The sequence below is a fragment of the Onychostruthus taczanowskii genome, unplaced genomic scaffold (assembly GCF_017590055.1).
Source record: "Onychostruthus taczanowskii isolate IOZ18803 unplaced genomic scaffold, ASM1759005v1 scaffold121, whole genome shotgun sequence".
In the NCBI taxonomy this organism is placed as follows: Eukaryota; Metazoa; Chordata; class Aves; order Passeriformes; family Passeridae; genus Onychostruthus; species Onychostruthus taczanowskii.
The window spans coordinates 564,714-578,158 of NW_024498363.1; the positions used below are offsets into that span (position 1 = coordinate 564,714).

At 36.5% G+C, this 13,445-nt stretch overlaps 1 protein-coding gene across 5 annotated transcripts in view; it reads left to right on the plus strand.

Annotated features, from left to right (window-relative positions):
• The window catches only part of HOOK3 (hook microtubule tethering protein 3), an 84,738-nt gene that overhangs the window by 19,011 nt on the left and 52,282 nt on the right, over positions 1-13,445 (plus strand). For 4 of the 5 annotated variants that reach the window (XM_041395928.1, XM_041395929.1, XM_041395930.1 and 1 more), the window contains exons 3-4: positions 3,734-3,806; positions 11,957-12,007. In XM_041395928.1, the coding sequence (XP_041251862.1) occupies positions 3,734-3,806; positions 11,957-12,007 (124 nt within the window). Of the gene's footprint in view, positions 1-1,052; positions 1,113-3,733; positions 3,807-11,956; positions 12,008-13,445 lie in introns of all 5 variants that reach the window. The other variant, XM_041395932.1, reaches the window with a different exon arrangement.

The window sequence follows — 13,445 nt, forward strand, 5'->3', positions numbered from 1 at the left end:
TATTTTGACACATGCAAAACACAAAAGCCATGCTTTTGTATGTCACTGGGGGAGGGAAATTTTTGTAAACACATTTTTGAAGCAGCTTACTGTACCACTGTAAAAATGAGTAATAATCATGAGTTATACTACATGCTCTGTGGGTTGGTTTTCTTCAGAAGAGTATTTCTGTCTCTTGGCATCTGTGATGCAGGGAGATGATTGCTTAAATAAAGGAAAATTTGCATACAAAATAAGATGGAGATGGTGTAAATGATCACTGCTGAAAACATCACATGAAGTGATAGAGCATTAGCAACAGCACAAGTATCTTGTGCTCTGAAGAAAAGTCCCAGTTATCTGCAGTACTAGTGAGATAGTAGGCAGCAATCAACTGATGTACAAATACCTTTCTAAACCTGAAAGTTAGCCAGTGCTGGAGATTGTGTAAGTTTGGATCTAGGCTCAGGAACTTACTGAATTCAAAATATGTAATTCATGTATGAGTCATGTCATGGTAATGAAGATGCTCCAGTTAATTTTCTGATATAGCTGCTCACTTCTCAGCCACACATTTTCATATTTGCTTAGGCAGTGCTTTTTCAAACACTGTAAGAATAATGCTGTTGCTTCCCAATGAAATGGCCTAAGGTGGCCTGAACTTGGTTGAATCCTGATCCCCAAAAATACAGCGAAAGGAGACTTGTTTGCAGCAAGGGCTGTGAATGATCTAACATCTGGAAGCCCCTTTATAAAAATATGTTTAGAAGTTCTTGTGGAAAAGTTTCTATTTCAGGTTTGTTTTCCAATAGTTTGTTATCTAGAGAGAGCATTGCAGTTGGTACTAGTAATGAACTTTAATGAGACTCTTGAAAAGAAAGAAAATTATAATGGTGATGAGGTTGAGGAAAGGATGATCATGCTAGACTTGGTTGGTGTTGAAAACCCAACCTTTTGCTTTTCTGCTTATTGTGTTCCTGGCAAAGACTTTTTTACAGTGTGCTATTAATTATTGTGTAACCTGTATGAAGTTCTCTAAAAATAATTGTTGGTGCTATTTTGACCATTGTTAGATGATACTGATTTCAACTGGATTGCCTATCTGCTGCTGGACCCTTGGATGCTTCCATGAGGTTTGTGTACATACAAAAGAAAAAAGGGATCTGTGGAAGAAAGAGTTTAGATTTATTTCTCAGGGACCTTCCTTAAGTATGTCTGATGATGTATATCAGGGTTTAGGTAGCTTATGACTTTCATCTAGACTGTAAAAGACAGTTGCTGGTCCATGTGTTCCTTTTATTACAGTAGTAGCTGAAAAAAATTGCTTAGTTTCTGCTGAATTTCAGGCTTTCAGAGTGAAGTCAGATGGACCTAACTCTGAAGTTTCATTAGTGTTCCTCAGCTGATTCCCTTATGTTATTGTTGGTGATGTTATTGTTGAAAACTGGATATGTAATGTCAACTACCCTGTCAGTCCAAATATAATTTTGCCTGTTGGATGTTTTTTATACTTACCCATGTTGTTTCCTAGAACCGTTATTTACCATGGAAATGGTATGTCAAGGGTTGGTGTATTCATGGCACTACAGCTGTGAAGCAACTGAAGATGTTAGTGGCCAAGTACAACCCTTAAAATTATAAGGTGCAGTCCTTGAGGAAGTCCTCTTGGGTTTTTTTTTTTTAAAATGAGGAAGCACAGGTCATACCTGCTTTCTCTCTCAGCTGCATAAATATTTTATAATTGTGAGTCTTTTGTTAAGCTAGCTTATTTATGTGTTGGCAATTCCCAGAAGACCCATTTGGCAGTCATTAGGGTATTTTTTGAAATCCACACCTAAAATGGGATTTGAACTGTCATTCTTTTCATTACTGTCCAGATAATTTTCTTGTGATTGAGTGGAAATTAGCCAAATGAAGGCTTTTTCATTAAGGCTTTTTGCAAGGAGAGCTATTTGTTTCATGTAAAAGCTGAATGTATACTTATTTTATGTGTCAGAGATCTTACATATACTTGAATCTATGTCATTCTTAAGTCTGCTTATCTTCTTCTGGCAGAGAGACCATTTGAATGCTGTTTGAAAACATATATTTCAAAACCAGATGATAGGCAGAATAAGACATTACTTTTTCTGTTTCGTAATTTAAGATTCTGTCATCTGTGTTAGAACTGTACTGTTTTTGAATAGAAGTAATTTGGAGTCATCAACTTAACTAGTAATTAAAGCTGTTCTTCCAGATATATGTTTGGAGATGCCATGTCAAGGGAAACGAAATATGTTGTAATATTCACCAGAGTCTGTAGCAAAGTGTGTAAAAATAGCAATGAAAATGTATCAGTAGAGAAACATTACTATTTGTGATCTTCCTCCGCTACTGCATATTGTAGTTGTAGTACAGCTTGCAGACCTTCATGCATTGTGAAGACAGTGGAGAAGATGGAATACAGCATGTACTGTGCATCAGATGCAAAGTGTGGCTGCAAAGTTTATGCTCTAATAAAAGTACTGATGTAATTGCCGGTTTACCGTATATATGATATGGATGTTATTTGACTCTCCAGGCATATTCAGAGTTCTCTTGAAGTTTTGCCAAAAGATCTCATGGTGTCTTGCCCTTGAAAAAAGAGCTCAGTCCAGAACCCTTCTACGTTTAGAAGGTGTAGCATAAACTGTAAATCTAACAGTAGTCAGTGGCTAATGCAGCAGTGTAAGTCCAGAAAATAGAGTACTTCACCTGAAACTGCAACACAAACTCTTAAGGGCATTTTGCTAACAATAGAAAGGTGTCTTTTTTCATTCTGGCTGTATTGACTTCATATCTTGGATGAAATGTGAGCATTTTCTTATGTTTTCCTACTCCTTTAAAAACGGTTATATATAGTACATTATTTCTCCTTACTTCTGATTATAGCATTTTCAAAATTCTCTATGATAAAGGGAAAATTTGACTGAATTGAGCAGTATAAAATGTCAGCCTTTTAGATGGTCTTTGAGCTTGGCAGCAGAAGAGAGAGTCTCAGGAGGTGTCTTGAAGAAGCAGCTTGTGGAAGATGCTTTGAGAAAAAAATGAATAGGGAGAAGTTGTCCATAGAAATAGAAATAGTTCTCTGTTCTTTTTCTTGATTGCCTTGTCAAAAGTGCAGAGGACAGAAAAACTTCTGAGGAAGGGTGTTCACAAAAAGATTTGTGTAGGGTTACTGTGACAAGAGGATTTCAAAAACTGATAGTGCTTGGTAGATGAAATGTGAAGTGTGTTCTTAGTCATAAAAACTTCAGTGATGCTTCCTAGCTCTTCTCACTTTATCAAGACAGCATATGTTTTGTTCAGTTTCAGGCTTTTATTTTAGAAGCTGAATAGTTGTAAGCAGTGTCCAATGGTAGGGATCCATAATGTGTAGAAAAGTAATAATTTTTAATTTAATTTAAGAAATGCTAGTAAATACTGGTGCAACACCAGAGGAGAAATAAAGAGGTAGGACTTACGGAGGGAAGACTGGCAAAATGGATTCAAAATACAAAGAATCTTCCTCAAAAGCATAAGCTGCTTATGGCACACAAATGAAGCTGTGCTGTTGACAGGGTGAAAGTTCTTAGAAAAGTGAGAAAAGGATTCTGAACTACTATATTCAGGCCATGCGTCAGATACAAGAGGTAGTTATTTAAATGAACTGAAACCTGAGATAAGAGCTTGATGTTGAATGTGTACTCAAAATCTCTGTAATGTGTTTTTAATGAATACACTTTTTATTTTTCAGAGATCCAGCTTACTTTGATGAAAATTGGCTGAACAGAATCAAAACAGAAGTAGGAGATAATTGGAGGCTAAAGGTATTTGACTGACTTTGCTTGTCTGTGAATCTGTATTTCAGTACTTAATACAATATTGAGTTTGAATATTCTCACATTTCTGGATTAAGATCTTGCTTTATAGACAGCATTTTGAATTTTAGACAATTTTAATTACACTTGGTTTTTATGTTGTATTGTCCTGCACAGTTTCAACAAAGCCATGTTGAATTTGTAAACAGATTTTAATGATGTAAATGGAAAATATTAAAGTAAATGTTATACATTAATTACCTCTCATTTTTCCAACATTGAATGAGACTTTTTTTAGTGCACAATGTGAAAGCAGCTTTTAAACGATCAGCTTTTTTGAGAAGCAACTGCATAAAAATAGGAACATAATTAGCAATGTATTTAAAGAAAAATGGCAACGTGTTGCTTCCTTTTACTTTGTCAGCTCTGCAGAGCTACTGAGTTTTAAGGGAGGAAGTTGTGTTTTTCCTGTGTTTCTACTCAGCATGATTTTTAATCATAGTTTGCTTGCTGGGTCATTTGTATCACTTCTCTGCAAACCTGAAGGAAACAGAATTTACAAGAACTATGAATGAGGAACATTTTGCTTTAGAATGTGAAGAACACTTCTCACATGCAGATGTTAGTATAGTTTTTTATTAGTTTTCTTCAGAGAATGACCTATGTGCTTCTCTAAATTTCTATTTTCAGCCTGACTAATTTGGGGGAAGAAAAATAGTCAAGAATTTACTGTTAGTTCTTGTTTCCTGTAAAACCGTTTTGTTCCAGCCACCAAAACCCATTCTGAGCATCTGGGGAAGCACTAAAACTGTGAAATGCTCTAGTACTTACAGGCTTGTCTACATCACTTTCTGAATTTCAGGGACACTCAGAGAGAGAATGCTGCCTGAGACAAAGATGGCACACACCGCTGCTGTTTATGTTTTGACTTGGTCAGGAAATGTGTATCAGTGTGATTTCTGCTGTCTGACCAGCTGTGTGAAGTCTGGAATGCTTTAGAATGTTTTGCCTACTACGGCTGCCAGCAAAAGTGAGGGTACATTGATGAGGATATATTGGCTTCTGAATAAGAGGCATGAGCCCTAGAAAAACCTTTAGGACTCTTTTGGCCTACATCTAGATGTAGAGCACTTAATATAAACTAACTTCTCAAAGAATTGTATGGAATAGCAAGTGAACAGCTGGATACAAGGTCTTATTTTTCTGTGAAATTTTTTTTTGGTTTTCCTAAGGAATTTTGAAGTCTTAGCTGTTAAATGTGGAGGATAACAAACTGAGAACTGTTGGTTATAATTGCATTTGAGCTGATTGAATGGGGAGCAGCTTCTATTACTGTCATATGGAATTTGAGGAATAAATATTTTATTTTTGTCTCCCACCATTTTGGCAGATGTAAAAGCTTAGCAGGTATAAAAAAAAAAAAAGAGCTGAACAGTAACTTCCTTATGTGACTTAGGTTGGCAAAGCATCAGGTCAAATTTCAGTTTCTTGCTGTTGTCATTCCATCTTGTTTTTCAAGTGTCCATGTAAACAAGAACTAAAAACTTATTTATTTGTTTTGTTTAAGAAATATGTATAATTCAGCTCTTTGTTTACATTTTTATAGACCACTTCCCTTTTCATGAAGAATACCAAAAGGCACAAGTATGATACTTTAACTCTTGGTTTTTGATATGGAAGTAATCCTGTACTTTGCCTATTGTTTTTTATATGTGAGTAAACATTATCAGTAGTCTAGTTTTTCAAATGTCTATCATCCAATCCTTAATTTAAAGTCTGGCTTGTAGGAACACTACCTATGTGCATTTCTATTAATAGAATTGTTCAGCTTGGGAGGGACTTAAGATCAAGTTAACTCTACCAAGTCCACACTAAACCATTACCCTAAGCTCCACATCTACACCTCTTCTAAATGCCTTCAGGGATAGTAACCCAACTACTTCCCTGGGCAGCCTGTTCCAATGCTTGAAAATGCCTTTGGTGAAGAAATTTTTCATAATACCCAATTTTAACTTCCCCTGGGGCAGCTTGAGGCCATTTCCTCTCATCCTGTCACTTGCTAACTGGGAGAAGAGACCGACCCTCACCTCACTACAGCCTCCTTTTAGAAATATATTCATTACTGGATATGCATCATAGTTGCATGACTCTAGAATATAGTTTTCCCTTCATACTTTAAGAAGTGCCTTGAGAAATGATAAGTGGATTATCTCAAGTGTTGTGGTAATGAGCTACATTATTTTCTTGTTGCTAAACATGGTCACTCTTGTCTCTGATGCCACCTGGTGTAATGGTCACCACTTGTACAAACTCTTGGTATTGTGAACCACGTAAAGGAGCTGGTCTAGTAGGGGGAATACAGAAAAACAATCTAGTGTAGGCAGTTTTGTGAAACAGTGGTTAGGAGGGCTGGTAGAGATTAGTGTAGGTCTTGTACAGCCCACCTAACCACTGTTCATGGAAGTACTTAGAAAATGATAGAATCATAGAGTTGTTAATTTTGGAAAAGACCTTTAAGATTTTGTCCAGCTGTCAACCTAGCACCACCACTATGTTCACCACAACCCATTATGTCACCAAGTGCCATATCTGCACATTTTTTGAACACTTCCATGGATGATGACTCTACCATTTTGCTAGGCAGTCTGCTCCAATGCTCTACAACGCTTTCTGTTAAAATATTTTGCCTAATATTTTGCCTAAAACTTACCTGATACCTCTTGAGACAGTTTCTTCTTGTCCTGTCACTTGTTACCTGGGTGAAGGTAATGAGTCATGTGATTGTGTTTTGAATTGTGTGTTGTCCTCTGTGGAGCAGAAACAAGAACATAAGGCTGAGGTTTTTTTTGGGAGGGGGTAGGAGGGGGATTCACGGGTTTGATTAGTTTGGCTTTTTTAGTATTTTGCTTTCTGATAACTGCAATGTTTTTGCTGTTGCTGTATCATTTGAAAAAAAAAACCCAAAAACTCAAAGGGATGTTTTTAAATTCTTGGTTTCAGGACAAGTTGCCAGACTTGAGAAATTGAGCAATGCACAGTAGAGAAAAAGGGAAATGCTAAAACTTGGGGAACTTGCAAAATAGGAACCATTCAGCAAGCATTGTGGTTCTTAGAGCTAACCATATCTTTGTCTACTGTATTTAGTAGAGAAATGTTATTTCTTCAGGGTTAAAATTTCATGCTTATAGCATACATCAATGTACATAATAGTTTGTGTTTTCCCTTGGGTAACAAAAAGACTTTTCACTGCTGCTATTTTATGATGGTTTACAAACATAAAAAAGCAAAGCCATTAACTCTTTCCTCATGTACAATGAACACTTCTGTATAGTCCAGATTTAAATTGTGTACAACATAGTATTTTGTGGCTGAGGAAGATGCCATCTTGAACATAAAACCTATACTGAAAATAAAAGCAACTTAGAAAATAATTTGATTGCCAAAACTTTACAGGAATGAAATTCCATAATCCAGAAAACAATTACTGATTTGATTCATGTGCGTCAGTTTTGCAATTAATAAACTGTTGGCTCTCTGAGGGATGGCATAAAAGTCCCCCTTCCCCTCGTCCTCTTTCACTCAGTGTGGAAAGCTTAGGAAGAAAAGGAAACACATTGTTCAGCTTGATTTCTGACTTTTTCTTTTGAACTTTTCATTTTGGCATTCAGACTACAGCATCAATTTAAAGTACAGTTTATTAATGTTTTAGTAGCAAGCTGTGTTAGTCTTATGAACCTTCACTATCTAGTCTTTCTCTAGGTTCCACCTATAATCAGTGATGAGACATGTTCCTGCAAAATGCAGTTTAAATCAGAAACCATATGCCTGTGAGAGTGGTACAAACAGTGAACACACGTGCTCCCTCCCCTTCTTGGTGTGTGCACACATACACCCACACGCCCATGCCCATCCACCCCCCACCCCACCTGTTAACTGCAAATGGATAAAAATGTACCTTAATGAGATATTCAAGGCTTATTGGCTAAGAATTCCCACACTACTTGAAAGTGTGTGCCAGCAACATTTCCAGATATTATTCAAGATTTGAAATTAAAAAAAGAAAAGCCAATTTACACAGAGCCTCCAGTGCAAACAGGGTTTCAGTCATACATGTGATATAAGAGTAATGCAAAATTGGAGACTGTCTGCCATAATGTTGGAGAAAAACAAGGAAGTTAGATAACCTATTCTCACTTTTTGTCATCAATCACAAGCTTAAGGGCATTTTCTATTGCCCACGTCATTGGCCTTTCCCTTTGTTACACAACTATATTAGTAAAGGGAGAAATCTAGACAGACTGCACTTACAAACCTGAGATTGGAAACAGTAAGCAAGCTGTAATTAATAGAGATTTTATATGACAAGTGAGAATAAAAGAAAAACAGGAGAAAAAAACAAGCAACCATTAAGTCTTATGGGGTTTGCAGATTACATGATCTCTGCCTTCACTCCAGTCAGTTTATCAGGTTAATGCTGTGTAATAAGGGTCAGTATCATACTAAGCACTGTGTGCTTAGTATGTAGTACTGTACTACAGCCAAGATGGCTGTTAACAGAGAGGGTAATGATAATTTAACGTAGAGAACACCCACACAACTCTGGTGTGGCTATTAGTGAAATGTAGGTGTTCAAAGGAGTGAGAATATTGAGGTTGCATCAATTTTCTCAGATGGTAAAGAGATTGAAAATGGATAGAGTTTTGTCCAGAAATACTTATTGGTCCATCTGTTGTGAATTAAATGCAACAGATTTCTGAGGTGAAACAACCAACAAATTTCTGAGGTGAAATAAAGCATAGTTGTCACTTTTTTTTACCCCAGTAAACTTCACGTCTTTTCCAGCAGAAGTATGGCTTCAGGGAATGAAAAAGGTATTGGGAGGATAGTATGAATATCTTCGCGGAAAAGCAAGAACTCAGGTTGCTGATGCACGCAAATAGGCATCCCATGTGGTCATGGGCTGACATCCGAACAATGGTTTAGTACTTTATAGTCATAATCTGTATTGGCAGTTCTGTCTGTTGTGGTCTGACGTTATGTCATTTAATGGTCATTGTTAACTACAGTTAGGTTTTCCTATGTGCTTAAGAAAGTGAAAAGTAATTCTGAACAGCTGTCACCTGGTGTGACTTAGAATTCTGATCTAATTGGTTGTCTTGAACACTTTCTTAGGCTGTTGTTAATTTTCATTTAGCTGCTTGAGGTCTTCATTTCATATGCTTTGACCTCATAAATGTTGCTGGAACTACTCAGTTCAATTTCCAAGTACAAAATATTAGTGGTAGTTTCCCTATGATGTTCCTCTCTGCCAGGGGCAGTAAAACCATCTAAGTTTATTGACTGCAAGCAAGTTAGGAAAAAAATTGAGAGCTGTTTGAGTAATACTGAAGATCATGCTTAAGTTTAAGTCAGTCCTAGTCTTAAAAGAAGTCTATAAAGAAGCTGCTTTAACCTCACAATTATCTGATTGTGTGCCAAATACAAAGATGGTACAGTTAATTCTTGAAAACAAGTTACCCTGGTACTGTTGATTGTCAGTGGGGTAAAATAGGATGGCGAAGATTTCTTTTTCAGTTTGTTTGCTGTTCTCTTCTTTCAAGGATACTGCCCTACAAGCTCATTTTCGTGATGAATTTTGATCAATATTAGTTTTGTTTCAGTATCTCAACTCCAAGCACTGTAAAAGTTATATAGTGGAAGGTGGCTCTTTGTGTTTAAGGAATTTTAATTCAAAAATGCTTACAAGGAGAGGGGGAAAGAAGTATTTCACAGGTTTCCATTTGGTTTCTCATTTTTTTGGGATTATGTTCAAGTTCAAGGTTCCTCACAAATGTTCTCATCGGTAAACTGGACTTAAATTCTGCAACATGGCCCTTGCGTTTCCTCTGCATCAGACTCAGGTAAATTGTAAACCAGAAGATTTTAGTTAATCAAGTTTGAAAATAATATTCCAATCAGTGCAGTACTCTTTGTGATGATTTGATATAAAAATAAAATTTCTTAATTTCTTTAAATTCTGAAATCTGTTGCAGGCTTTGGTTATGATTATGCATTGCCTTTGAGTGGTGGTCTTGGCTGCAGTTGGGCAGACACCTAGGAAATAGTTGCAGCTCTTACAGAATCATGCTATGTTGTGTGTAATAGTACAGAAAAAGTATGTGCTTTGGTGTAGAAGGTGTAGAAGGTGGCTGCCTATTATGCCATTTTGGCAGTGACAGTAGATGTTCTCATATACATATAGTGTAGCCTCTCCAGTTCTCATTCTAGGTTGTCAAGGTATTTGATGTGTCACTTTTCAGGTCCAAATGAATTTGTTTCTTACATGACTTAAAATTCAGTGATAATGGAGACAGTCAGAATGTTCCTATGTCTTCATAAGGAATCAACTTATGGCACTTCTATCCAAAAGGGAGTAGATTAATAGGAGTCAGGTAATTGGATTGTTATCACTTTGGTTTTCTTGGAAAAATCTTCTAGTGTGTGTATCCTGTTCCTTTCTTGAGTCTGAAATTTACTTTCATCACCTCATTTTGTTTGTTGACCATATTGAAGTGTTGAGTTTGTCCCTGGATTTCAGTATCATGTTTCCTAGCGGCCATCAGGTAGTTTGAAAGGTAAATAATTTCTGTCACTGGACAGAATCTTCTAACTGGGTATTTCTAGAATGCAGTCAAGAATATAAAATTTATGGTGGGCTTCAAAAGCAATTAGAACTTGAGAGGTTTTGCTCTTCCTTCATTGCAGTTCCACAGTTTGCTGCTGTGGCTGCTGCTGTCAGCGAGAGAACTTTGTGAATCCCCCTTATATTGGTTTTAATCTTTGCAGATCCTGTTTAAACTTCAGTCATACAATCGTGTAAGTTGGTAAATATCCTTAAGATCATAGAATCCAACCATAAACTGCCAAGTCCATCAATAAGTCTTGTCCCAGCATACCACATCTACACAGCTATTTGCACACCACAAGGATGGTGACTCAGTTGTGTCCTGGGTAGCCTGTTACATTGTTTGATAATGCTTGCTGATAAAGAGATGTTTCCTGATACTCTTCCTGGCAAAACACTCTTCCTGGCAAAACTTGAAGCCTTTTCCTCTTGTCCCATCTTGTTAGCTGGGAGAAGAGGCTGATCCCCCCCTGGCCACAGCCTGCTTTCAGGGAGTTGTAAAGAGTGATAAGGTCACCCCTGAGCCTCCTTTTCTCCAAGCTAAACACCCCCAGCTCTCTCAGCCACTCCTTTGTCCCAGGAAACAGTGTGCCACTTCTATTATCTAAATTATTTTCTTAAATACTTGAACAGTAATTGATGGTTATCTCTAGCAGTTACTTTCAGCAAAGATTCTTTTTTTTTTCCTCTGGATTTCACCTGTGAGACCCATGGGCATTTTTATAATTTTAAACACACTATTTCCAGAGACTTGACACAAATGGATTTTTGCTGGGAAGGGAGCAATACTCAGTACTAGACGAATGTGACGTACATTCTGTACAGCAGGAGATACTTAACTGATGCCATTGGTTATACGAGTGAACAGAAGCCACCTTTGTATAGCAGTGAAGTCATCTTGGAGAAATGTAAATTTTGCCAGTAAGTCTGGCACTGTAAGGCAGACTTTCATTTGTAAAAACTGGGAGGAGAGATAGAGAATGACAAGAACAAAAATAAAAGAGCTAAGAAGAATAATTTATGAGAAAAACAACAAATTAAACTTATATGGGTTGAGAATAAAGGATGATATTAAGCAGTAGCTGGTTTTGGTTTGGAAGAAGAGGTTTATCTCTGCAGAAAGTAGATTACTAGGATACTTCAAGAGAAGAAAGGAGGGAAATAATGTTTTAACTTCTGGATGCAAAGATAATCCTAAGATAAACAAGTATCTAAAAACATTCATGCAATAGGTTCTGATTTAAAGCCTATCCAAGACAATGTTGTATTTTTCATAAATTTAAATGGGTTCTGTGAGTTCATAAAGATTTGTGATCACATCTGGAAGTCTGGTCATAAGGGCCTCTTGCATAACTTTCATGATTCTAAATTTAACTGTGCATAAATAATGTAATTATATCCTTTTGTGTGATTCTTCTGTGATTACCCACTTTATGTTGATTTCTCTGTAAAATACTTCCTGTATTTATTGTATCTCCTCTTTCTTGTCAAATAGGTAAGCAACCTGAAGAAAATTTTAAAAGGAATACTGGATTACAACCATGAGGTAAGAACCATTTGAACTAGTCTTCATCTGCTTGCCTTTTGAATCATGTATTTTAGTTAACCTGTGGAAGATAAATTGCATTCTGCAGGTTAAGTTCTGACGTTTTCTTGCAGACCTTTTGGTATATATGGTGACTCATGGCCTATTCCCTAGTCTTGACCTTCTTTAAACCTTCCCACCTGCTTTATTGAATACTCAGGAGTACCAGGGAAGCCTGATGCACAAATTTTCTCATGTGAGGCTTTACATGATGGCTTTACTGACTATGTTGTGATGATGGACTTTGTGTCTGATGTACTGTAATGTACCTGTGCCTGATTTTTTTCCTTCCTCCACTGCAGCTGAAGTCTGCTCTTTTCCTTATTTTTCTCTTGGAGAGAGTGAGTAGAGAGCATTTCTAGCCTCTCCCTGCATTAAGATTTTAAATTAAATATTTTAATTCAGGTGTGTTGGACTCAGTCTTTGTCATTCTCTCTTATTTTGAGCAAACTCAGCACTTAATTACTCCAGAGGAGACAGTATTTTTTTCTTTCAGTGGCGAATCTTCAGCTGAAATATGCCTTCAGTGATGTTTGAGATGAATTGATCTGTACAGGTGACAGCACAAAATCCATAATATGCATGTTTTAGACATTGCTTGTTTCAAAATACTGTCTTCTCCTAAATACTGCAGTGATTTGTTAATAAATTGAAGTACTTCAAAAAGAAAAATTTGGACTTAGGAGGTCATCTTCAGTAAATGATTAGGTATCCATTTTTAAATAAATGTTGAAAAGTGATGAGTAAGCAAGCTGGTAATGACTGGGAACACTAAAAAGAAACAGATCAGCTTTTTGTTATGGAAAATTAACATTACTAAGACAAAGTAATGCAAACTTCTTTTTGGTTGGTTAGTATGTATGACGATTAAGTTTCTGGTGTCCAAACTTTACTATTAGGCAAGTTCTGAGCGGATTCAAGCTGATTAATTTATGTAAAGGTAGTGCATGTTTATAAATCTCACTGAATTTTTGTTTAGGTTGGTATTTTTCCTGCTGAGGCAATGCTGGAGCTGATAGTAGGGGAAATCTGGATTCTACTAATGAATTCTGCTTATGTTTTCCTCAACATTACTACCTCCCCTGCTATGAAAATATAGATATGTATATGGATTTTACCTGATGCAGTTAAAAGCATTTGGAAAATCTATATGCTGATATTGTTCACCCTCAAGAATTCAGAAATTTGTATTGCGTTCAAAAGAACAATCAGTAAAAATGCTACATTTGCTGTCATTGTCCATTTAAAGTGCAGAAGAACAAGAAGCCTGAGTTAACTATATCTTTCATGCTTTGTTCTGCCTCATTTAATCTTGCTGCAGACCTCTGCTTCTTGCAACTAAAACTTTTAGTTTTTTTGTAAATGTGTAATTCTTTTGTCTTTTTGAAAATGGGTTAAA